General features: G+C 42.4%; 1 protein-coding gene across 1 annotated transcript in view; it reads left to right on the top strand.

The window, feature by feature from the left end:
- Positions 1-8,422, top strand: part of sars2 (seryl-tRNA synthetase 2, mitochondrial) — a gene marked incomplete at its 5' end in the record, with an annotated part of 13,449 nt that extends 5,027 nt beyond the window's left edge. The window contains 14 exons of the mRNA XM_080731732.1: positions 436-465; positions 587-727; positions 1,055-1,109; positions 1,417-1,480; positions 2,264-2,369; positions 2,743-2,790; positions 3,181-3,289; positions 4,590-4,635; positions 5,321-5,408; positions 5,826-5,938; positions 6,189-6,282; positions 6,931-7,023; positions 7,112-7,177; positions 7,684-8,422. Coding sequence (XP_080587858.1) covers positions 436-465; positions 587-727; positions 1,055-1,109; positions 1,417-1,480; positions 2,264-2,369; positions 2,743-2,790; positions 3,181-3,289; positions 4,590-4,635; positions 5,321-5,408; positions 5,826-5,938; positions 6,189-6,282; positions 6,931-7,023; positions 7,112-7,177; positions 7,684-7,824 — 1,194 coding nt within the window. The 3' untranslated portion in view covers positions 7,825-8,422. The remainder of the gene's footprint in view (positions 1-435; positions 466-586; positions 728-1,054; positions 1,110-1,416; positions 1,481-2,263; positions 2,370-2,742; positions 2,791-3,180; positions 3,290-4,589; positions 4,636-5,320; positions 5,409-5,825; positions 5,939-6,188; positions 6,283-6,930; positions 7,024-7,111; positions 7,178-7,683) is intronic.
- Between the last annotated feature and the right edge of the window lie 16,578 nt (positions 8,423-25,000).

Below are 25,000 nucleotides of genomic sequence, written 5' to 3'. Positions count from 1 at the left end.
CCAGATACCTTCTCATCAACAGACAGCCTCTCTATCCACTATGCCAAGCGTTCTCAAACGTTTCAGGCCATGAACCCCCAGAACAATAATATTTGAACTGGGAACCCCCCAAAATAATCAAAAATAATCATATTTGAACTGGGGACCACCCTGACAAGCAAGTGAAATTGTAGGCATAACATTTATTTTGACTCTGTTCCACAGATAAATATTGTCTCCCCCCCCCACCCCTTTAAGGGTTTGATTACTGTTGTGTGAGAACAATGTTGCACATCAAGCTAATCATCTGGGGAGCCCCTCAAAATCAGTTTGGGAACCAATGCACTAAGCAATGGTCGGCTGTCCACCATTGGATTAGATTAGGTGATCAATGACACAATGAGGTTTCAGTCTATTATTAGTATTAATATAACATTTAATCTTATCTCTCCACAGGACCACAATGATAAGAAAACCCTTCCTAACGTAAGTTCATCTTTGACTTCATCATCACAACGTCTCTGAGTCAGTCAGTGGTGACAAGCTTGCACCTTTTGTCATAATGATGATTATAATAATGCAGAATGCTGGATTGTTTGTCACTCAGCTGCCAGAGTACAACCAGGCTCGGCAGACAGGTCGGGACATCCGCGTCCGGCTCAATGACCTTTACACCCAAGAGACCGAGCTGGAACAGGAGCATTACGGACGCGCACTGAGACTGCCCAACACCACGCACCCTGATGTGGTGAGCACACAAACACGCACGCGCTCTTCGATGTTGACGATGGCATTGCTCCAAATAGAATTTATGGGTTGATTATTGTGGTTGTGACATGCACACACGTACAAGTATCACATGCACGTACAAACGCCCTTGTGCTTCTCCCTTTGGGAGATTTATTATGGTCTTTAACCTTGCTTTTACTTGTGATACGACCATGTTGCTTGTTGAAAATAGCGACTGAAAAATGTCCGTGTGGCCAATGGCTTTTTAAAATAAATTAGGCTTTCTAGTCATTGAAAACGGTGTTGTCGTTTCCAAGGTTATTAAATCTTCCGTTTCCTGTTCCAGCCAATCGGAGAGGAGAGCCAAGCCAGGGTGGTGGAGCTGGTTGGTGAAAAACCAGGTGATCAATCTGTTCTTCGCCTCTGTCGGGTGCAAACCTCATATGTACAAAACTCATTCAAATTCAAAAGTAGCAAAAGAAGTTTCGAGCTTTTGGATCTGCTACTTTTGATGCTTTTGTGATATATATATATAATATGGAGATAAGATATTTATGTGAAAATGCAAATATATGCATATAGTACATTCTTTCAGCGGCAGTTGTCATCTTGTCACCCTATTTGTAACGTCTTATGCTTCATTCTGGTCAATGGAACCACATTCAGGGCTACATGTTGACCTCTTATTTTCTCTCCGTTTTGCTACAGAGTTTCATTTCAAACCCAAAGGTCATGTAGAGCTAGGGGAGAAATTGGGCCTCATCAGACAACGGTGAGAACATTTTTCCCCTTTGTTAAACATCCTCTCCATGTTCTCTTATATCTGCTCCAGTAGGCCTATATTGTGTCCATCCTCTTGTAAAGTTTTATCATTTTTTTGTAGCTGTAATTATTGTTATTATTTGTATGTATGAATTATATCATAGCGCCATTTACTTACACATATATAATATACACATAAACACACCACCAATCAAGTGGACTGTGTGCAGCCAGGTGGTCTTTGCCAGGAGCCTTTGATTAGACAGAGATCTGTTATTGAGCGGTCATTATCCAGAAATAACACACAGCTGGAATTCAGCGATTGACCAATCAGAATGAAACATTCAACCAAGCCGTGTAATAAGATCAGATAGACCTCCTTCTCTGGTCTATTTCTCAAGCTGGTATTTGCATTGTCTAATATTGTTAGCTTATTTTAACACTTACTCTGCCCTTTAAAAATGGCTGCCAAAGTGCCAGGATGCCAAATTCACCCATAATAACAATAGTAATACACGCCCATTACAGATCATGCAGCGTCAAACAACAGGATAACTCGGGGATGTTAATTTCCTCTCTGATCTTGCTTGTAAAACGGTGTCCCCCAAAACTCTGAATGGAACCGTTTCGCTCCGTGTACGCTCCGATATATTTTCTGGTTCAAGCTTCTCTACGGTCCAGAACAACTTTTATCCTGATTGTCCTGCTGTTTGAGCACCGGTCCCTGTGGTGAAGACAAGAGGCTGATATGTGTAAACCATAATTATTCATTATGGATTATTCTCTCTTCCAGACATCTAGCCCATATCTCTGGCCACCGCTCATATTATCTGAGGGGAGTGGGGGCCAGGTTACAGACCGCTCTGCAGAACTTTGCTTTAGACTCATTGCAACGGCGGGTAAGTCTTGTGTGTGGCAAAAACGGCTATATGAAGTCTACAGCACTGGTTCTCAAATGTTTTCATGTCAAAGACCCCCACATTGAGATGTATTTGGCCACGGACCACAATCTGAAAACGTTTTGTGCCAGGCAGCCCCAGAAGAGATTATGTAGAAGAGAAGATGATTGTGTTGAATAATTCTAAATTATTCAACATTTTCTTACATTTTAGAGATTTGTAAAAAATATATATATATCTAAGATAGAAGATCGTATATCTGCTATTTTTGAATGGCCAACATATAAAAGGATAACGTTTCTGGGTTGTACAGTGTAGTCATTTCCCTCTACTTACAACTGCAGGCCTCTTGTTTGTCTTACCACATCTACAGGGCTTCATCCCCATGGTGGTGCCAGACATTCTGAAAGGAGCTGTATTTGTGAGTATCAGAACTTTACTTTCCCATTTGAGCCTTTGACCTGATATCAGTTGGGTTAACATACCTGGATATCCTCTCTGTTGGGTGGAAACATCCAAAACGGTTACTTTTCAGGAAACGTTCAGGATTGAAAAACTTGGCAAAAGTAGCAGATGTACAAGCTTGAAATGTGCCGCTTCGCGCCGCGTTGCGAGCTTGTGGCTCTGCTACTTTTGATGCTTTAGTTTTGTGTGGCACTGTAGTATGATCAAGTTCTAGGGCGTTAATTTGCGAAAAAATGAAAAAAGTTAGAATGTGGAGATAATGGGTTTCTGCCCGACAGCGAAGATATTCCAGGATTATTACACACCCTTCCCCTTACCTCTCTCTCTCTCGGTGGTCCCCGTCCAGGAGGGGTGTGGGATGCAGCCCAATGCTCATCGCTCTCAGGTCTATTCCCTGGACCCAAGCCGCTTCCCTGACCTCAACCTGGCTGGGACTGGAGAGGTGGGAGTGGCAGGTAAGGCTGCATGCAGTATGCACTCATCATAATGCACCTGGACACAATTAGTTTACCCATTAAAGGGATAGTTTACCCCAAAAAATACTTTTTTACTCAACCCATAGAGACTTGGAATTCATGGATATTTTGTTGTTTTTGTCGCATTCCCAAGCTAATAATTTGATTCCCTATGGAGGCACAAAGAGCCTGCTGAGGAAGTTCAAATCATTGACGTCACATCAGATATCTGACTGTTGGTGATTTAAAGCTTGACTATACATATATCCTCCTCATTCCAGTGTTGCGGAATTTTGGAACAATCGATAATTGACGACGCAATAGGAGTCTGAGACGTACAAAAGTGCTCATATGCTATGCAATTAATCAATCAATAAATAAAGGTTACAATGTACTGTACAAGGGACAAAGTAACAGAGGAAATCTCTGTTACACACCCACAACTAGCTACCATACAAATCAATAAAGATGGCGTGTTAAAGGACCACCGATTTTCAGCCTTTCTTCATATAATTGGTCCATCATTATAAAATTGGACCATTTCTGTCTACTTTCGTCTTTAGAAGGAAGGCTCGCTCTCTCATTTCAGAGAGAGAGAGAGAGAGCTCTCATGATGCGTTTCATGAATTTGGAGGGATTGGCAGATTCGTCTGGAACCAGGCTACATTAGTTGAGCGTTAGCAGAGAGCATCATGACATTCATCCCAGCCTGCTATTGGGTAAAAAAATGGGTAGCTACAAATTGAGGGAGATGGCATGTATTGTTGTTTTTTTTGTCAAGCTACATGGTGATAAAAAAATTAGCCGAACTACTTGAAAGCCACATTATTATGAAAGTAGTGAATCTTGCCACAAGCTACTTGGAAATGTAAGCTAGACTCATTGTGTGCGATAATTTACCTGAAGGAATAGTACTGGGACAAATTATCCAGTCTCTGTATAAAAAGTTAAAATCTTTTAATTTTAAAGCAAAGACATTTTTGTTTCTTTTCAGGTCTTAATGGGTTAATTGAGATAACTGTCTGATAGCCTTTTCTATTGCACAGGATAGCCACACCATTATTCAACTCTGTTATTTGTGTGCGGTGTGAAGACTGTGGGGAGGTTCTGGGTGGGAGGGACCCATAAAACACAGGCTATAACAAAGGACAAGGCAGGGACATATTGGCTGCTACAGGGTACCAAATATCATGTAATATAATAATGTATTATATAAGTACTATAAGTGACGGTAGAATACAAGGTTAGATATAAACAACATAAAATAAATATAGTATAATGTATAATTCTTCCTCACCAGGTTACTTCATGGACCATGCTGTGAACTGGAAGGACCTGCCAGTAAGGTGACAAGCACTTCTTCTGTTTGTGGAGTTTAGTCACTTTGCAATGTATGAATGACATGGCACATTTCTAAATGGTACATGCAATATGAAATGGCAATAAATAAAAGAGACAAACAAACGCCAGAGCTGAATTAGCTATTACATTCATTGGCCAGCATTAGTCAGAACAAACACAGAGACTTGGATATTTCTGCATATTGAGCAGGGGGCATGTCATATATTGGTGAGGGCATATTAAACAGGCGTGGTATAGTGGCTTATTAATAGATCCTGGCATTGTAAATGAGGGTACAGATAGATTTTGAGATCCCATAAAGTTCATTTAGGAACAATTTGTGGTTAGGGTAAAATTGTATGTATGTATATATTATTTTGTAGTATGTATGTATTGATCAGAGATTTGTTTTTCTTAAACCACACTTTGGATGTGTGAGCTGCATCTTTAATGTTCAGCATTCAAATTTCAAATCACAAAACAGCAAAAGTAGCAGATCTACAAGCTCGATACACGTCGCTTCGTACCGCATTTCGAACTTGAAGATCTGCTACTTTTGATGCTTTTGTGTCACGCTGTAGTATGATCAAGTAGGGCGTTAATTTATGACAAAAACACAAAAAGTTTAAATATGGAGATAAGAGGTTTCTACCCGACAGCAACGATATAATGTGTCATTTCTTGATCCAGGACTGCGTGCAGCAGCACATGTTACAGAGCAGAGACGGATACAGGCAGAGAAGCATGGGGACTGTACCGAGTCCATCACTTCAACAAGGTCATGTCAAACAGCGCTGTTATGGAATAATGAAAGGATCTCAAGAGCAGACACCTACAGAGTAGCTGAATAAAGGAGTCGCAGGAGCAACTAGATGACTGGAGCCTTTTTCTTTAATATGCAAGGCAAAAACCACAACGTTTCGATGAGAGATTTACTGGCGAAGATGAAATCTGATATCGAACCGTTGTCGCTTTTGCCTTACACCCTGTTCCATATTAAAACAAAAGGTTCCAAGCATCCGAGTTTTGCTCCAGCGCCTTCTTCATATAGCTATTATGGATTCTGCACACAAATATAGCAACCTTGCTTTTAAAAAATTACCATTCGTACATAGTAAAAAATCCTCTGTTAATATACCAGAGTGGGAAATATTGACGTGTGTCTCTCTCTCTATCTCTCTATCTCTATCTCTAGGTGGAGATGTTTGGAGTGACTGCAGATGAGACAGGAGAGGAGAGCACTCAGCTCTTAGAGGAGTTTGTCTCTCTCCAAAAAGAGATCTTTTCCTCTCTGGAGCTACACTACAGGTTGGTAGTGGACATGCACGCACAAGTGCTCTCTCCACCTATAGAGTGCATCCAAATGGACCCGTTAGTACACTCCATGTGTACACTCTCAGATTTACAGATCCATAAGGGTCCATTTGGTTCCTAATTTTCTATCATTTCGCTGGGGACCCCCTGGAACCCCTTCTGGGGGTCCCCGGACCCCACTTTGAGAACCACTGTTTGTAAATCACTGCATAATTCATTTTTGAATATTGAATCTCTCTTGCAGGGTGCTGGACATGCCAACACAGGAACTGGGTGCTCCAGCCCACAGGAAGTATGACATTGAAGCCTGGATGCCTGGGAGGAACAGCTTCGGAGAGGTGAGGCCCCCAACATCGATAGTAGGCTATTTAAGCTTTGGGCGGCTACGGCAGATGACAACGGTAAATGGAAATGATCAGCGCTCGATAGATAAACCTGCCACCGTCGCAGCCTTCTCTACAACAGCAGAAGCTCCCTTTCCACGTTGTGGCTACAACGCCTGCTGCGTAGACGTGTCGCCATGGGAACCAAAGCGTTCAGTAAAAGGGGTGGGACCCCGTCGCTGACAGGGCTGTTTGCTTAACGATTTGGACCGCAACGGCGATTGTGTCATAGCAGCCGTAGTCCCGCCTCACGTCGTGGTAGTAGAAACGGGCTCCTTAAATTCCCTAATATCACCTGGGATGATGGACAGCAAGAGATTCATTTAATATTACCTTAGGAAATATTTGCATTCTGCTGATATTTGTGACCGTTGTGCTTTGTCAAACCTCATATGTCCAATAGAATCTTTAGTATGGGTGCCCGCCCATTTTTTACATCCTGTACATCCTGGTCACATGGGCACACAGTGATGCAGTCCTTTGATTGGAGTGGGACTCAAAACCCTTGCATAATTACAACAATGCAATAATTTACTTTTGAGCGGTCATAACAAATTAGTTTATAGTTTTATTGTGTTTATCTATGTGCGTTGGGTTCCTCAGATCTCCAGTGGCTCCAACTGCACAGACTACCAGAGCAGACGCCTAAACATCCTGTATGAGAGAGAGGACGGCAGCCTGCAGTATGCTCACACGGTAAGGGAACAAGGGCTCAGACGTAGAGAACATTCTTTACCGCTGCTGCAGGTTTAGTGGTTTTAACATCCACGATGTCCTTGTCTAGGTGAATGCCACAGCGTGCGCCATCCCCCGAACTGTCATCGCTATCCTGGAGACTCACCAGACTAAAGTAAGATGCTAGCGGGCGTGCATATGTCTTTTCAGGATTTTCCAATAGAAACATTTGAAAAAGTAGCAGATCAACAAGCTCAAAATGGGTCACTTAGCGCCCCGTTTCGAGCTTGTGGATCTGCTACTTTCTATGCTTTTGTGTGATGCTGTAGTATGGTAGGGGCGTTAATTTACGAAAAAAACTGAAGAATGTGGAGATAGGAGGTTTCTATCCGATGACAGCGACGATATACATTTCTTCATGCGTGCCGTGCAGTGCTCGATGTAACTGATCTTTCTTGTTCTCTCTTATGTCTCTCTGCCTCACATCTAATCTCTCCCTACTGTACCTCTCCCGGATATTCTCTTCCCTATCTCTGCCTCCCCATGTCTCTCCCTCCCCTCACCTGTCCTTTTCTTCATGGCCCTACACATGATCTCTCTGTACCACTCCCCTCTTTTCTGCCCTCTCTCCCCCTTCCTTCCTTCTTCCTCCATCTATCCCGCCTCTCTCGTCTCATCCAGGAGGGAACGGTGCGTGTTCCCCAGGCCTTGCAGCCCTACCTGGGTCTGGAAGTGATCGAGAAGCCCACGTACGTTCCGCTGAGATACGTGGGACCCAACCAGTCGAGTCGACCGCCCAGACCTGCTCCCAAGACCACATGACGCGCACTAAACACACAAAACCCGTACTGTATACCACTATCATCGCCTTCAAATGTGGGAGCGGTTATGACGTTCCTAAAGGCAAGGTGTCCATCGTGGAGGCTCTCGGAGCCCCTTGCAAGTCATAAGTGGGAGCCGCAAACACAGACCCATGAGAAGATCCCACAGGAGTATTTATTCCCTTGAACCCACTAATACTGGGAGAGCATCTGTCATTTTAAAAGTTTGCAGATATACAAGCCGACAGCTGACAGCTTGTACATATGCTATTTTTGAACTTTTTTTGAAGGTTGTGAGAGCTACTGATTCAGTAGGCATTTGTAGAATCGGCCTCAGGTCTTTCATAGTACGGTCAACCTCCTAGTCAACTTCGTTCAAGGGATGTTATTGTACATTTTTAAAAAATATATTACTTTTGACAAAATATTTCAGTGATTCACAGCCTAGGTGTTTAATTGTCATTAATGTTGGATCGATTCAAGCTTCTTTTTGCATGGTTGAAAGACACAAAAGCCCCTCTGAAGTTCTTTACCGCCCTTGGAAGTGAAAGTCATCCCACCAAAGATGGGGAAAATATGAAGCAGCAACAAGTTGTGATGCAACCATTGAAAAATGTCTCAAAAGAACAGTAGTGTACTGTACGGTACCTGATTCTGTTCCGACTGTAGCTGGTGACCTGTGTGTGTTACTGCCTGTCCTCACTGTACTGTCATTCTCCACTGAACTGTCACTAAAAGAAATACCATGAAACATACAGTTCTGATGTGTTGTTAGCGTAAATGATCCCTGTTTTTAGCAAAAATATCGGACTATTCAGTCAGACTATATCAGACTATTTTCCCAAATTACCAGATCCACAAGCTCAATGCGTGCCGTGATCTCGATATCTGCTATTTCTAAATAGCCGCCGTACAAAGTGAATAGCATTCACTTGGCGTCCTTGTCCTAGTTGTCTAATTGGGAAGTAGTTCTTCCTGGGGTGTCAGGTGAAGGCAGTCAACTTCCAGACGGGGTAGAAGGTTATCCGTATAGGGCGAGTTCCCATGGAACCATGCATAAAAATACCTGATGCTCCAGACAGTCCTTATCATCTCTTATCTTTGACTGCTGTTGAGAAATGGTTGCAGATGGAGGAAGTCCCATTCTATTCAGCTCAACAGCAAGCATTTAGGCCTATTATTTGAGGTCTACCATCTGTATTAATTAACAGTATAGGTGGGCACCAAGGAAGAAAGATTGGGCACCTTGGTGTTCAATTGGCCATTTTTACCATTCGACAATTAAGGTATTAAGTTCTACAAATTGCTACAAAACCTGTTCATCCAATCATTTTGGGGCATAAACAAGAAATTGAAGTATGTGCATGTTCACATCTATACGTTACATTACCCTTTTCTTTTTCTTTTTTTACATTTTGAACAACATAGTCAGTTTTACGTTTAGGTGCCCAGACCTCCAGATCTCCCTATAGTGCTCATTGCCCAACTATCCTGTATCCCTCCCTACCATCTACCATTTCTGCAAATATTTGTCATATTTATTTAATGCTATTAGATGTTTGTCTGCCATAACTACCAGATTATGGGATGCAAGTTAACCATGAGAACTTGAGTAGAGGTTTAGTTTTTAATCACTCCTCTTGTAGCAATATTCTGAGGCTACATCACACAGATGAATGAAGACTTTAAAACAGACCAAACAACACACACATACAGATCCATCTAAAAAATATATATAGGCTATATTGTGTAAAAAAGCATTGCAGATGCCATAGCACCCCAAATCATAACTGACTGCAGAAACTTCCCACTGGACTTCAAGCAACTCTGACTTCAGAACGTTGACATTTCTCTATTATAAATCCGTGTTTTTGAAATATGCACTTTTGATATTCATGAGCTGTATGCCAGGAAAGAAAAATTGACCGAAAAATTGACATTTTAACAAAAAGAAAAAAGGGGGGTTTGGAATAATTCACTACATGTGCAATCTATGAAAGTTTCAAGAAATTTATGAAGGTTTCAAGAAGATTTACCTTTACACAATATTCCCTAGCTCTCTCTCTCTCTCTCTCTCTCTCTCTCTCTCTCTCTCTCTCTCTCTCTCTCTCTCTCTCTCTCTCTCTCTCTCTCTCTCTCTCTATATATATATATATAATATATATATATATATATATATATATATATATATATATATTTTTTTTTTAGATGGATCTGTATATGCACAGCTGTGGTGTTGTAACCTCGGAACAGTCTGGCAAATGCATAGCATCTTTTAAATATTGAATCACCCCAGAGGTGACATGGTCCCATGTGCACGTGACTCATGCACTTTATGGACCATTATTAAAACATAAAATAGCCCCCACACAGATTTTAGAAGTCATGAACATTTCTTCAAATCTTTGAAAATATATATTTTAAAGCAAATCCTTGCTTCTGGGGGAACCTGGAGCAAAATATTTTTGAGATCAGGGGGGATTCGCAGCCATATAGCCTACATATCATTTTGGGGGTCCTTGACATTTTGAGAGCCACCACCACCACCAACATAGAACATCAGCGTTTAATGGCCGTTAACAGCAGGCATACATTACATTAGCCCCCTGGCAGGCTGCGTAGTGTCAGTGTAGCTGATCTGAACTCAATCAGCTGACTGACTGACTGACTGACTGACTGACACTGTCAGACAGACGCGCACAAGCAGCGCTCCTCCGTCTCAGCCTAGCGGGATCCAGGCTCTGTTCACTCAGCGGGATCTGAGGGAAGACCTGCCCGTTATTTTCAAGGTTATCTCCATCGGGAGCGGAGCTGCTGCTATGGGAGGAAGAAGAGCAATATTTACGTTGCTGCTACTCTGCACAGCTGTCGGAGGTAAGATAATCCCTATTGCATTATTATAAAGCCAATGAGTGATGTGAAGTAGTAGCTTATGTTATGATGCATGGGGCGCCTTGGCAACCACCTACCCGAATTACAACACAGTATAGTAGCCCGATTTTATTTTAATTTTTTAAGTGTAAAAGCATATTTGATTTGATATTTGGAAGCGGCTTTAGAATAAACAAAACGTCGAAATGTTTCCCTATCAACGGTTTAACGTATAGGTCTATTTGCTAGTAGCCTTTACCGCCCATGAATATAAAATCTAACAGCCTTATAGCTTGTCTTCTAAAATGGAAATCAACGGAGACGTTGACAAACAGACGGTCCTGACTCCTCCTGTTACATAATATCCTATTTGTTAAAACACCCGAGCACCTCATCCTATGGATGGATAAGGTGCCTTATTTATTTTTGCCCTTATGTCCAGCCTATAGGCCAGATGTGTAAGAGGAGGCAATCTTTAAGTTACTGAACTATATGATTCTGCAACGGTTTGTTGCTGTTTTTACAACGGCCGGTAGGAAAATGTCACATGGAATCCTAAATAGCTAGGGATTATGAAGCCACGCACAGGTGAGAGAAAGTGCGCACGTGGGCTCATAAGACAAGGCGGTGATCCTATCCTATCTATCTGCTAATAGGCTGCTGTTAACGGTGTGGTCTGGTCTAGTGTGAGACAGCCTGAATGGCAGACTGTCGGGGGCTCACTGTAAAACCCGTGCCAGCACATGCCAGACAGTGGTGTATTGTGTAGTGTAGTAACTAAGTAGTCTATATTTACTTAAAGGAGAAGTTCACCCCCAAAATGACTTTTTTTTCCTATTGATTAGTCACAACACGAAGGTCATAACACGAAAAAATGAAATCTCTTACTTAGGATGCATCCTTGAAGCTAATCTTTCCAGTGAAAAGATGACTTCTAAAGTAATAAATAAAATCAACCAACGAACTCGTTTCCTACAGAGGATCGCCCCGATGGTCAATTTCAACACACTGAAGACCATAGCTGGTGCAATAATCCAGCCCCTCTTTGACTACGGAGTCCACGTATGGTATCGTGACGCCCCACAAGCCCTGAAAACTAAACTCCAAACAGCCCAAAATAAACTAATTAGGGTCCTGCTTAACCTTCCCTATCAGACTCACCTCACCGCTACTCAGGGGCGCAGGAGGCATTTTAAAAGTGAAGGGGACATATCTGGGAGGTATGTGCGCGCGCGTAGCGCGCGCGAACATTTTTGGGGTATCCCCCCCACTTTTGGTGATATCCCCCCCACTTTTGCCCCGAGGAGGGGGGGACATATCCCCTCCACTTGAGCTGAATTACACAGTTGTTTTACGCAGATTTCAAGGCAGGCAGGCCACTGCCTGCCTGCTTGTCACTATCGCGTCGCATTAATTAAACTCATTCAGAACAGCTGAGCTGAGCTGCCGACTGCACTGCACTGGTGGGACTGTGCCTCTAGAGGGCAGTAATACGCCTTGAAATGAGAACTACTCAGTGTGTACAGTATAATCGATCATATTTGAGGCTTTTTCTTGGACCTGAACACTGGGGGCAGGGGCGTCACTAGCAATTCTGGGCCTCTAGGCCAGAAATCTGTATGGGCCCCCCCATGCAAGCGGAGAACCGGCCAACCGGGAACACTTTGTTACTGTTTGAATGACATGTCTCACAATGATACGGTAGCCGTGATCGCCTCAGCAATCATGTTCACCTTATTTGTCAAATTGTAACACCATTTACCATTTTTCCTCACTCTTTTAGTTTTACTATTGTAGCCTAAGCAGGCTATAAACAAAAATGTGGTGTCTGGTGTAACAATTTGACAATGCTAGCTCTTGAAACAAAGTCCAGGAATTCTAGCTTGATCTAACCATGATCACTACACATAATCATCCATTACATGCACACTCAGATACAGCTACTGTATTATTAATGCAGTATAATAAAACGTGCAGACCACTATCATCACCAGCAAGTGAATGAGACACCAGAACTCTGACTTGAGCCCAGCCTCCCATGCAAGCCAATATAAAACAGTATAACAATAAAACACTACATTGTATTTTTAGTAGCAGCTTAAATATGTGCAGGTGTTGTGCAGAATATACAATCACTAATCAATAGCAGCAGTGCTCAAGCAAATGCACATGAGGAGTGAAGCATATAGGCTATACATAGGAAATAGAATAGGAGGAAAAATAAGCAGTATAGGACTATTCAGATTGGGTGAAGTATGAAAATGATTAGCCTACATGCAAAAATGAGTCTGCATGCAATCAGAACTTTGGCTAGTTAGCTAAGCTATGGAAAACAAGGGTTGGCTATAATGATCTGAGAATACATCTACTGTATAACAGGCTAGATCATATAAGGCTATATGAGAATGGCATAACATGACATTCTTGTGTGTACTGTGTGTATGCACATACATTGTTTTAACAGCAAAGTCAGTCAGTGCGTTTAATCTACAGCAAGATCCTGTGAACATTTTGGGAGTTCACAAAACAATAATACTGTGACTGACTGAAACAAAAATATTGTGATGCCTAGATTGTTAATTTTGTATGACATAATCATATGACTACTAGATAGATGATGGGATATTATACAATTATTGTTATTACTAGGGACATCCAGCAGTTTAGTTTCTAGTATCTCCATCTATCTCTCTGGAAGAGGTTGCACATGAACTCTGCAGCGGCTGCAGAGGCGCTCAAACACAAACACTCTAACATTAATCCTCACACTACTTGACACTATTACCATACTTTAGATAACTAGTCATTGTTGCAACAAACCAAACCATTTTTCACTTTTCACAATTTGGGAACCTACATACATTCATAACGTGATGTGATTGTGATCAACTGATCATGTCACTAGTTTGGGAGTGCTTCCTTCCAGAACTTAGCAAACAGGTGTTTCGTTCGAAACACTTGCGTTTGTGCTTAAAACGTTATCCATGCTTATTGCTTAATGGTGTTGGATAAAGAAGGAAGAAGGAAGAGGGGAGAAGATTTTCTGTTGCATGCTTACCCACAGACATCAGCTGCTTCCTTGAGTGTAAACAGTCAAGCTCTCCTCTCAGTTTACAGTAATGAAACATGCTGCTCTATGTTACATTACGTCTTTTTTTCTCTCTCTCCCTGTCTCTGTTCAATGCGTGTTGTGTGTGGAAGAAGCCGGGGGAGGGTGGAGCGAACAGAACCTGAAAGTTGATCTTATGTTTGCAGTCTTTTTTTTTTTCTTTTCTCCCTGTCTCTGTTCAATGCATGCTGTTGTGTGCTGAAGAAGCTGCTTTACAGTCAGGACCGGGGGAGGGTGGGGCGAACAGAACCTGAGAGTTGATATTATGTTTGCAGGACCAATGAAAAGACTTTTCCATTTACTTCAGATGATCATAATTATCCTTTATAGCACACCTATGTTTCACAACCATAACATGATGCAAGCGGACACACAAACCGCAAAGCTACTATAGGTCTCAAAACAACGTGAAAGCAGGAGAAACCATTTTAGCTTTATAAGGGGTGAGTATATAATATAGGTACCCTCAATTATTTAAATTGTATCGCTCATTGGTTTTATTCCAGCAGTAATTTTAAGTTTTTAGACACAATAAACATAATAATAATAATTATTATTATTGGGGGAAAAAGAGTTTTAATCCAGACTTTTTGACTGGGGGGGATATCCCCTCCACCCAAAAAAAGTGGAGGTGTTAATCCCCCCCGTCCCCTCCTATCTCCTGCGCGCATGCCGCTACTCACCAGTTAAGAGTGGGGTGGCTCAGAGTAGATGACAGAGTACAGCAACTTGCAATGGGCCTGGTGTACAAGATACACTACACCACTACCCAAGTACCTATCAAAATACTTTATAAACATTAAGGATGTCCATAATTACAACACCAGAGGCAGCGCCTCAGATCACTTTCAACCCAGAGTCAAAACCGACAAAGGGTCAAACTCTTTTTTCTGCTATACCACCAAAATGTGGAAAGCCTTACCGAAGGCCATAAAGGAGTGTGGATCACTAGCATCCTTTAAAATTTCCCTGAAAAACCACTTACAGGCAGCAGCCGTTCGCAACTGGTAAAAAATGAACCTAGCCCAACCCTACCCTCCCCTGCCCCTTCTTTGTATACTGTTTGTTTTAGACTTACTGTCTTCTTTTTTGTTTTTCTTTACATATCTACTGCATAGTACTGTGTTCTATTTGTCTGTCATTCAATGTTATATGAGATACTTCAATGGTTTCCAGAAATAAGCTTAGTCTTTTCATGGATCTCCTTTTAGTAGACCTTGTACCAGTGAACTGTACCGTCATGAAACTGTACCTTTTCCTATGCAAACTTCTAATAAAGTCTTCAATCAATCAATCAATCACACCATGGAGACTTGAGTTCAATAATATTTTGTTGTATTTGTCGCATTCCTAAGACAAAAAAATGAATAATAGTAAATTTACCCCCATTGATTCTGGATGGGGACCTAAATGCATGGGCCTGGATGGGGGTAAATTTACTTGACCCTTGACCCTAAATATACCCCCATTGATTCTGACCAAAATGCATTTAGGTCCCCATCCAGGGCCTTATTCACGTCCCCATCCAGGCCCTTGCATGTAAATCCCCATCCAAAAAAAAGAAAGAAATTGTCTTAGGAATGCAACAAATACAAAAGAATATTATTGAACTCAAGTCTCCATGGTGTAAATCAATAGAAAAAAAGTCATTTTGGGGGTGAAATACTCATTTTTTTTAGGTATTTGTACTTTACTTGAGTATTTCCAATGGGCTACTTTTACATTCTACTCAGGGACGGCTCCAGGGGGGGTGTCTAGGTGAAGGACTAGCCCCCTCAAGCCCCCCTCCCCACAAACACAATTGTGATGAAAAGTATTTATGGAATAAATAAATGAAATAGCCTATATATGAATATGTCAAAGACAACTGACTGACTTCTATGCAAACCATACTATATGGACAGTTTGTTCTGCATGTCATTATGCTGGAAAGCATCTTCAGCCTCACAAAAACCCTCTCCGATCACCTACAGTCCATAGATTTGGAGCTGGCATCTGCCAATGATCTGGTCTGTTCAGTTATCAATACCCTTAAAGCAAGAGAATGGTGTTTGTCGTATTAGTATTATTCATTGTTGTTTGTTGCCAAAATTAGCCCCTGCTCCAAAAAAGCCCCATGGCCCCCCCAGGCCCAGTCACAATTCTCTCGAGCCGTCACTGTTTCTACTCCCCTCCCCTACATTTATTTGAAAACGTTAGTAGTTACTTCGTAGATTTTGATAATCATTTCCAAATATAGCCTACATTAAACCCTATACATTTCGGCCATCGAAAATAGCTGATCTACAAGCTCACAATGCGGTGCGATACGATGCATTGTGAGCTTGTAGATCTGCTATTTTCAAAATATTTTCCTTTTCTCCAAAAGTAAGTAAATGTAAGGTAGGCTATTGCAACAAATTGCTACAAAACCTGTTTATCCAATCATTTTGGGCATAAACAGGAAGTTGTAAGTAGCCTACTGCCTGCATTTACTTCAGACCATTTTTCAAATATGTATTTTCTTTTTTGGGGGGGCAGGGGGTGGGAGGATCAAGGTAACCACTATTCCTTAGTGCTCACTCAACTTGTAGTATAGCCACCCAAGATAAATTATTGAAATTAGGCCTATTGGTAGCCTATAGTTGGGAAACCCTATACCAGGGGTTCCCAAACTTTTTTGTCTCAGGGCACCCTATAAATATTTTTTTAATCCAAGGCACCCCTACATTATAATTTTCACTCCCAGCACCTTAAATGTATAGAATATCGTCGTTGTCGGGTGGAAACCTTGTATGTCCAAAACCTTTCTTTTTGTATTTATCATCTATAAAATGTACTAAACTAGTGAAAACAGCAGATCTACAAGCACACATAGATCGGCTGTTTTCACTAGTTTTGTGCGACAGAGGTTTCTGCCTGATAGTGACGATATTTTAGTGATTATGTTGCGAGGAAAACGTTGAGATAATAGCCATTTTGGTTAGAACTGACTGAAAATAACTTTGTACTTCAAGTTTAAAATGATACTAAATATTTCTTCCAAGTATCCAAATAAATTCCAAATATTATCAAATGATCTCGCGGCACCCCTGGACTGCCGTCGCGGCACCCCAGGGTGCCCCGTCACCCATTTTGAAAACCCCTGCCCAATACCAATAATTTACAAGCAACTAAATAGACCTAAGCATATGCAAGTTGCTGGCAAATAAGTTGCGTGTCGAGTTCTGCCAACTGAGCAGCCTGTTGGTTGGATCGTTTTGGGAGTTGGATATCACTATGTGACAGCTGATTGCATGCTTATGCAGTCTTACCAAGCTGTCTGCCTCTTGTTTTTTTTTAAGATTTGTTTTTGGGCTTTTTATGCCTTTATTCGATAGGACAGTAGACTGACAGGAAATGAGGAGAGAGATGGGGTGAGAGATGAACCCTTGCGGCAAAGGTCGTCCGGATCGGGAATCGAACCGGCGACGCCAGCAGGCATCATAGCCTAGTATGTGGTATGCGCCTTGACCACCAGGCCAGCGGGCGCCCCAGCTGTCTGCCTCTTGTGAAGTTCTAATTTCACACACCACCAGTTTTTATAGTATAGTTTGTTGATTACTTTTGATGCATGTTCTTTTTATTTGTTGAGGTATTAAAAGTCTTAAAAGCCCTCAAATTGTCATCTGGGGACCCCCTCACAATCATGTGAGGACCCCCCTGGAGGTCCCGACCCACAGGTTGAGACCACTGACCTATAGGACCACACACGCACACACGCACGCACGGATGCTTGCACACACTCATACACACACACACACACACACACACACACACACAGCACAGGGCCTAGCCAGCCACGTGCCTGTGTGTTTGTGGCAGAAGTTCATCAATGACCTATCAATTAGACCTATTGATCCCCTGACCACTGGATTTGTTTAAAGGCACCTCTACTTAACTCTATGTGTGCGTGCGTGCGCGCGTGCATGTGACGATAAATGCAACACGTGCCTAGCCTAGAAAACATCAATTTAGCTATTTTATGCCTAGTTCGATAACTATTAACTAATCATTGGGGTTGCTTTTTGGAAACGCCACGTGAATCTGTATAACTGACACACTTTAAGATGAGTTAGCTAAATAAAAAATACAGTAAGTGCCAATGCTATTTAACTTACAAGTCCCATTATATTGTATTTGTGATGTATTTTAGTGGGGAAACAACACTATATATAGTACAGGCAGGCAGGGATCTAGAGTGACACATATAGCCCTGACTGACTGCTCTGCCAGTAGCTAAACCCCTGGAGACCTGCCTCCTGGTCTGAGAGAGAGAGATTGATTGACTTTATTAGAGGTTCACGTAGGAAAAGTACAGGACAGTTCAGATACAATTTTCAATTCAATTCAAAGGAGCTTTATTGGCATGAGAAAACATATGTTTACATTGCCAAAGCAAGTGTCAAAGTGTCAAAGTAAATTAGTAGATACAAGGTCTCTAGTTAATAATTTAAACCACAAGAAAGCGCAATGGCTTGTTTGCATCGGGGTCCTTTTGTACTAAATTCATAAAAATGTTAAATGACAGACAAATAAACACAGTGCTATGCAAAAATAACATCAGAAAACAGACAGAAAACAAAAGAAAAAGAAGATAATTGATATTTACAGTAAAAAGGTCGGGGGAGGGAGGGGTACAATTTACAATTACAATTTAGGCTTTTAGCAGATGCTTTTAATCCAAAGCGACTTACAATAAGCATGCATCAATATAATAAGCAAGATAATATGTCAGTACATCAACAATATAACAAATGCACAGGAATATCAGTCTATAAAAACAATAACATAGGTAGACCACACACCTAATCAGTAAAAAAAGAAGCTAGGGAGTGAGTCTGTAGTTCTAACTGTGACAGGGAGGGAGTTTATTCCACAGTTGGGGGCCAAGAGGGCAAATTGTCTATAGGACGAGTGGATTTGTGTCCTGGGTTTTTTAGCGAGGGTTCTGTCAGCATCCCTGTGTTGGCTGATCTGAGTGAACGGTAGGGGGGTAGGGAGAGGAAGAGACAGGGAGAGAGGAAGAGAGAGAGAGAGAGAGAGAGAGAGAGAGAGAGAGAGAGAGAGAGAGAGAGAGAGAGAGAGAGAGAGAGATAATCTTCTTTGCTGTTGTTTGACGTGTGACTGAGCTTATTCCCTAATGAGAGTACAGGACAAACCTCACTGAATAAACCCCTGCCAGGTTACTGCATTATACAACACTAATACAGGTCCATTTGTACACATTAAGAGTTATAAATGAACATTTTATGTTGTCGCTTCCGGGCAGAAACCTCCTATCTCCTCCTCCTGTTTTTTTCGTAAATTAACACCCTACTTGATAAGCGCCACAAAAAGTATTGAGCTCTAGATCTGCTACTTTTGATATTTGAATAATGAAAATAAACAATTTTGGGGGTTTCCACCCGACAGAGACGTCATGTAAATATATAGCTATTAGCTTGTTCTCACCCTCTCTCTGTCTCTCTTTCTCTTTCTCATCCCAGTGGGAAGTCGGCCCGTATCCTCACCTCTAAATGACGTCGAGGTCAGCAACAAGCCATTACTCTGTATTATTTCAAAGTAATCCATTTTCTAATGTTCTAAGACACTTACATTATAACCTCAAATGTGTGTGTGTGTGTGTGTGTGTGTGTGTGTGTGTGTGTGTGTGTGTGTGTGTGTGTGTGTGTGTGTGTGTGTGTGTGTGTGTGTGTGTGTGTGTGTGTGTGTGTGTAGGTTGACTGTATTATTCAGGAGACTCTGAATGGAGATGAACCTCTTCATGCCTGTGACCCTCATCTGACAGGTATCAAGCACTGCACAGCTTGACATGACATGACATGACATGACATGACATGACATGACATGACATAACAGAAGAATAACACTTTATTTGGTTGGCGCTGACACGCTGAAGACACTTACAATTAGTGCAACAGCAGTCAGTGGCTCAAGTCCTATAAAGAAACATGGATCAGTCGCAACGACTGATTTCAGTCATTTGGATTCCATGGAAGCCAACATGTCTTCTATGGAAAATAACCTATTCTAAGGCTTTGTGAGCTTGTAGATCGGATAATTTCACCGTATTTATCTGTGGAACTGGAATGATTACGATCTTTGGGCGGTCACAGCCTGAAAAGATTGAGAACCACTGGCCTAGTGGACGTCAATAGCCTTGATATGAGAAAGCTATTATGCTCTAGACTAGAGCAGTGGTTCTCAAAGTGGGACCCTCAGGTCCTTGAAATTAAAATGTTTGAGAACCACTAGTCTAGAGTATAATAATATCTATATTATATGTGTATAATATATCCACCTCTTTCCGCGGGAGGTTACTGGAGAATTTTTTGCACCACACTTCCGGTTAACAGCAGACATACAAGCTCACATCGCGTCGTAGATGCAACCGTTGTGAGCTTGTAGATCACACTCGGCTGCGGCGCCTGAAGCTCCGTGCAACTTCTGCACAATGCACGATGGGATGTTGGAAAGTTGTGGATACTATATTATAATAAGAATAACGCATGATGTGCTGTGTTGTTGTGTTGTTACAGTGGAGCTTGATGAGGTGCAGAGACATCAGAGTCTGCTAAGAGAGCTGCAGGAACTGGCTGATGATGGTACGCACGCACACACACACACGCCCGCGCGCACACACACACACACACACACACACACACACACACACACACACACAGTATGCTGGCACAAGCACAAATACACACACATGCTGCACAATAGCCCCACTTACTCTATCTAACTTCCATCTAATTCAAATCAATTTAATTATATGTTATATTTATTATTTAAAGGAGCTATAGTCAACTTTTTCATTTTGGCCGTTGTCAGGCTGACTTTGTTTACATCCATCTTCTATTCTTTTATCCATATAAAAGAATAGAGGGATGTAAACAAAGTCAGCCAAAATGATTATTTTATCATTATTTTACGCTTTTTGTGGTCATTTTTTGAAAAGAAACACATATGAAGCTTAATTTCTTTTTATAAAATATTTTCAAAAAATTATTTTTATTTTAGCATCCGTTTTTCAAGAAAAAGTTGACTATAGCTCTAGACACCATCAAAGTATGTCTTCTTCCGGGTGTATGAATATAATATAGCATAACGATAATAATGTAACGATAACATAATTAATACTGTATCTGTGAATCTTCCAGAGAGAGAGAGAGAAAGAGAGAGAGCGAGGGACGAATACAACCTGGCAGACGACGAGCAGCAGAACGACGAGGAGGTGAGCGAGGAGGAGAGGGAGACCAAAGCCAAGACGGACGACAACAAGGAGGAAGACACGCAACGGCCGGAGGAGAAGAAAGACACCGGCGAACCTCACGAGCTGGAGGTGGAGGAGAGGTGGAGGCAGCGGGACGAGGAGGAGGAGAAGGAGAGAGCCAGGGAGTTGGAGGAGCTGCTAGCCGAGGAGGAGGAGGCCAGGAGGAAGGGGAGGAGGAGGCCCGAGGAGGGTGAGAGGAACGACAAGGAGCTGGAAGAGCTCCTCAAGGAGCTGAAGAGGAAGCGCTTCCGGGTCACCAAGGAGAGAGGCCTCCAGAGAGGAGAGGGAGGAGACGCCAGGGAGGAGAAAGAGGAGGAGGAGGGGAGAGAGAAGAAGGTGGAGGTAGGGATGAGACCCAAATGAGTAAAGGGCGTGACAGCGGCGGTTCCACAGATAGAAAGCCGGAAGCCTGTTTATTTTCCCCATTGACATTTCCAAAAATATTAATGATTACAGTATTTTCCGGACTATAAGGCGCACCGGACTATAAGGCGCACTGTCAATGAATGGTCTATTTTCTAACTGTTTTCATATATAAGGTGCACCGGACTATAAGGCGCACATAATAGACGCTACCGTTGCATTATGCATCCAACAGATGGAGCTGTGCTAAAGGGAATGTCAATGTCAATGAATGATCCATATATAAGGCACACTGGACTATAAGGCGCACTGTAGTTTTTTGAGAAAATTAAAGGCTTTTAAGTGCGCCTTATAGTCCGGAAAATACGGTATAAGCCTGGAACCAAGCCATCCAGGCCCCTGGTGAATCATGAGCATACAACATTTGATTCTGTGTCAAAACAATATTTGAAAGCGGCAAAGATATTTATTAAATATGGTATATAATATAACTCTCTTCTTTATTTATATATATATATTATTATTATTTATTTTTTTTGGGGGGGGGGCTTTTTATGCCTTTATTAGATAGGACAGTAGACTGACAGGAAACGGGGGGAGAGATGGGGAGTGACATTCGGCAAAGGTTGTTCGGATTGGGAATCAAACCGGCGACGCCGTTAGGCATCAATGCCTATGTGGCAATGCCTATGTGGTGGTACAGTATGCTCCTGGACCAGTAGGCCAGCGGGCGCACCTCAATTTTACACATCTACAAGCTAATGTGATCTTTTAGATCTGCTATTTCTGGTGAAGTAGGGGGAACAAAGCTCACACTGCTGCAAGCTTGTCCTCTACATAACATCTGCTATTTCTGTTGTAAAGTTGTAAAGTGTGAGAACTGATTTAGAAGGCATTTATAGAATCGGCCCCAGTACTTAACAGGGAATACAAATCATTTTCAACATTGAACTATGTCATTAACACTTCCGATGCCATTTGCGTCCAAGAACGTGATAGGAATTACGGCGGTGCGGCGCCAAGGGGACGTGTTATCTGGTTACCATGGTTACCAGGTAAAAAGGCGCTAAACATACTGATCGTCATTACAAGACCGTGAATTTCCACAACATGGGCACGATCTTGGCTTCTGGGGCTCTTCAAAATAAAGTGCAAGTGTAATAATGGCATCCCAAGTGCTAATATACCTTAGAGTTGTTGTGTGGAAATACAAAAAAAGTTGTAGGGTTTGGCTTGCAAAAAGAGTACTGGGAGCGTCGAACGATTATTGTCCCATCCCACAGGCGGAGGAGGAGGACCCGGACACGAAGCAGAGGAGAAGCGAGGAGGAGCGGAGGAGGAGCCAGGCGGAGCTGGAGGAGGAGAAGGCGAAGGTGGAGCGCGAGCTGGCGGAGCTGATGGGGCAGGAGAGGGAGAAGGAGCGCACAGACAAGCAGGAGGAGCTGAACGAGCTGCTGGGGAAGATGAAACGTGTTCGGGAGGAGGAGGAGGAGGAGGAGGAGAAGGAGGAGACGCACAAGGCGGAGGAGAAGAGGACGGAGAGCGGCGCCAACGCCACGAGGGGGGAGGGAGAGAGAGGCCAGGAGGAGGAGTCCCAGGGGAAGGCGGAGAAGGAGGCGCAGAGCGAAGAGGAGGCGGTGAAGGAGGTGGCGGAGGTGAACATGGATTAAAGTTTTCAGTTGCCACGACTGATTTCAGTCATTTGGGTTCCATAGAAGTCAGCATGTCTTCTATGGAAGCATGTTGCACAGCGAAAATAGCTGATAAGTTAAGTTATTTTTGGTAAAGAATAATATTAAGATGGCGCATTTGAAGTGATCAAACAATATGTTTAGAAGCATTATTTTCCATAAAGCCACAATGGTATATCAGATTATGGAATTAAAAGCAAAATATTAAAATCCTCAATCTGTGATTTCTTCAGCGGGTTGGCAGTATGTAGAACAGCAGGGACCATATTACTAGAACTGTAGAACATCATAATTTGACATATTATTGTGTTGTTTAGGAATCAGTGCTATTGGAGGGGGGGGGGGGGGGTACTTGGCCATACAAAAAGTCTGAAAAGTTTGGGAACCCTTGCTGTAAATTTGGCTTTACTTTGGATTGCCTAGAATACACTTTGATGGAACCATCTCTCTGACAATTAAATGTTTTCGGAGCTGGTTTTGCGGTGAAGTGACAAGGAAAGTAAAAGATTAGGGATTGTTTAATTGCTCTCTTCTCATCTTGATTCAAAAGCTTCTCCCAAAAGGGACATTTTCTTTGCTGTGGTTATTAGAGACTGTGTTGTGTGAAAACATTTCCAGTCTTGATATCTGATTTAGCTCTAATCCAGAGGTTCTCAAACTTGGGGTTGGGACCCACCCAAATTATTTTGTGAGGTCCACAGATGATTAGCGTAATGTATTTTTTTTTCTCACTCAATGGTAAACAAACCAACACACGGTATAAGTGTATACAGGGTATCTGCACATTTATAAATGACAATCTAAGGACTTTCAAGACCGTTTTAATACCAAACTGGCCAAACTGTCAAATATTAAAGTTGTACCATGTAACTTTTTTTATAAAACAAATCTTAAAATTGTCCTAACTGTTAAATCGCTAAAGTTTTAGAACACCCACTCCGTTATTTTCAGCTTCTGAAGCCTTCTCTTTATATGTTTTCTTCTTAGCAGTGACAGGGGCGGGATTTCGCACCAAAATGACGTAATCTGCATCATCTGTATACGTTGTGTATACGTTGCCCAATCACATCGCCGATCATGCACACATGGTACACTACCGGCCAATCACAGCTTATCTGCTCTGGTCTCCAGGAAGCGCCTCCGCTTGGCTACAGTGTTTACCATGGTGAAGGATTTTAACCTCTTAATCCACAAATCCTGGCCAGAAAATTACGTTCTACCATGCGTTCTACCCCTCCACGGATTACTATCGGTCGCGGTGGTTTGCGGCGCCGCTCCGGTGGTCCGCGGCGGTGGTCCGCGACGACTCCGGCCGAAAAACGGCCGAAAAAAGCAATAGCGCTACTGACCACTAGTTGAGCAACTTACACAGTATAGCTTTAAGTAAGCAAAAGGCGAACATTGTGAAAATAGCCGATCTACATGCTCACTGCGCTTTGCGTTGCGAGGCTGTCGTGAGCATGTAGATCTGCTATTCTCACAATATTTATCTGTGGAACCAAGTCACATTAAATGTAATACCTAGAATTACAAGTGCTTGTCAGGGTGGGGGTCCCCAGTTCATATATGTTTATTTTGGGGGTCACAGCCTAGAAAGGTTTGAGAACCCGTGCTCTAATCCATACAGGTGAAGGAGGCGAAGGAGGTGCCGGAGGTGAAGGAGCCCCAGCAGAAGAGGGTGATGGAGAAGGCGAGCGACGAGGCCACGCGTCAGTTTGAGAAGGAGAGGTACAGAGGTGACGATGAGGAGGAGGAGGAGGATGAATATGTCAGGGAGGACGAAGGGGAGGACGGAGAGGACGATGAGGAGGGTGACGAGGACCGAGAGGAAGATGAAGGGGAGGTA

The sequence above is a fragment of the Nannobrachium achirus genome (genome assembly GCF_963921795.1).
Source record: "Nannobrachium achirus genome assembly, chromosome: 8".
In the NCBI taxonomy this organism is placed as follows: domain Eukaryota; kingdom Metazoa; phylum Chordata; class Actinopteri; order Myctophiformes; family Myctophidae; genus Nannobrachium; species Nannobrachium achirus.
This window is presented reverse-complemented; position numbering and strand designations above follow the sequence as displayed.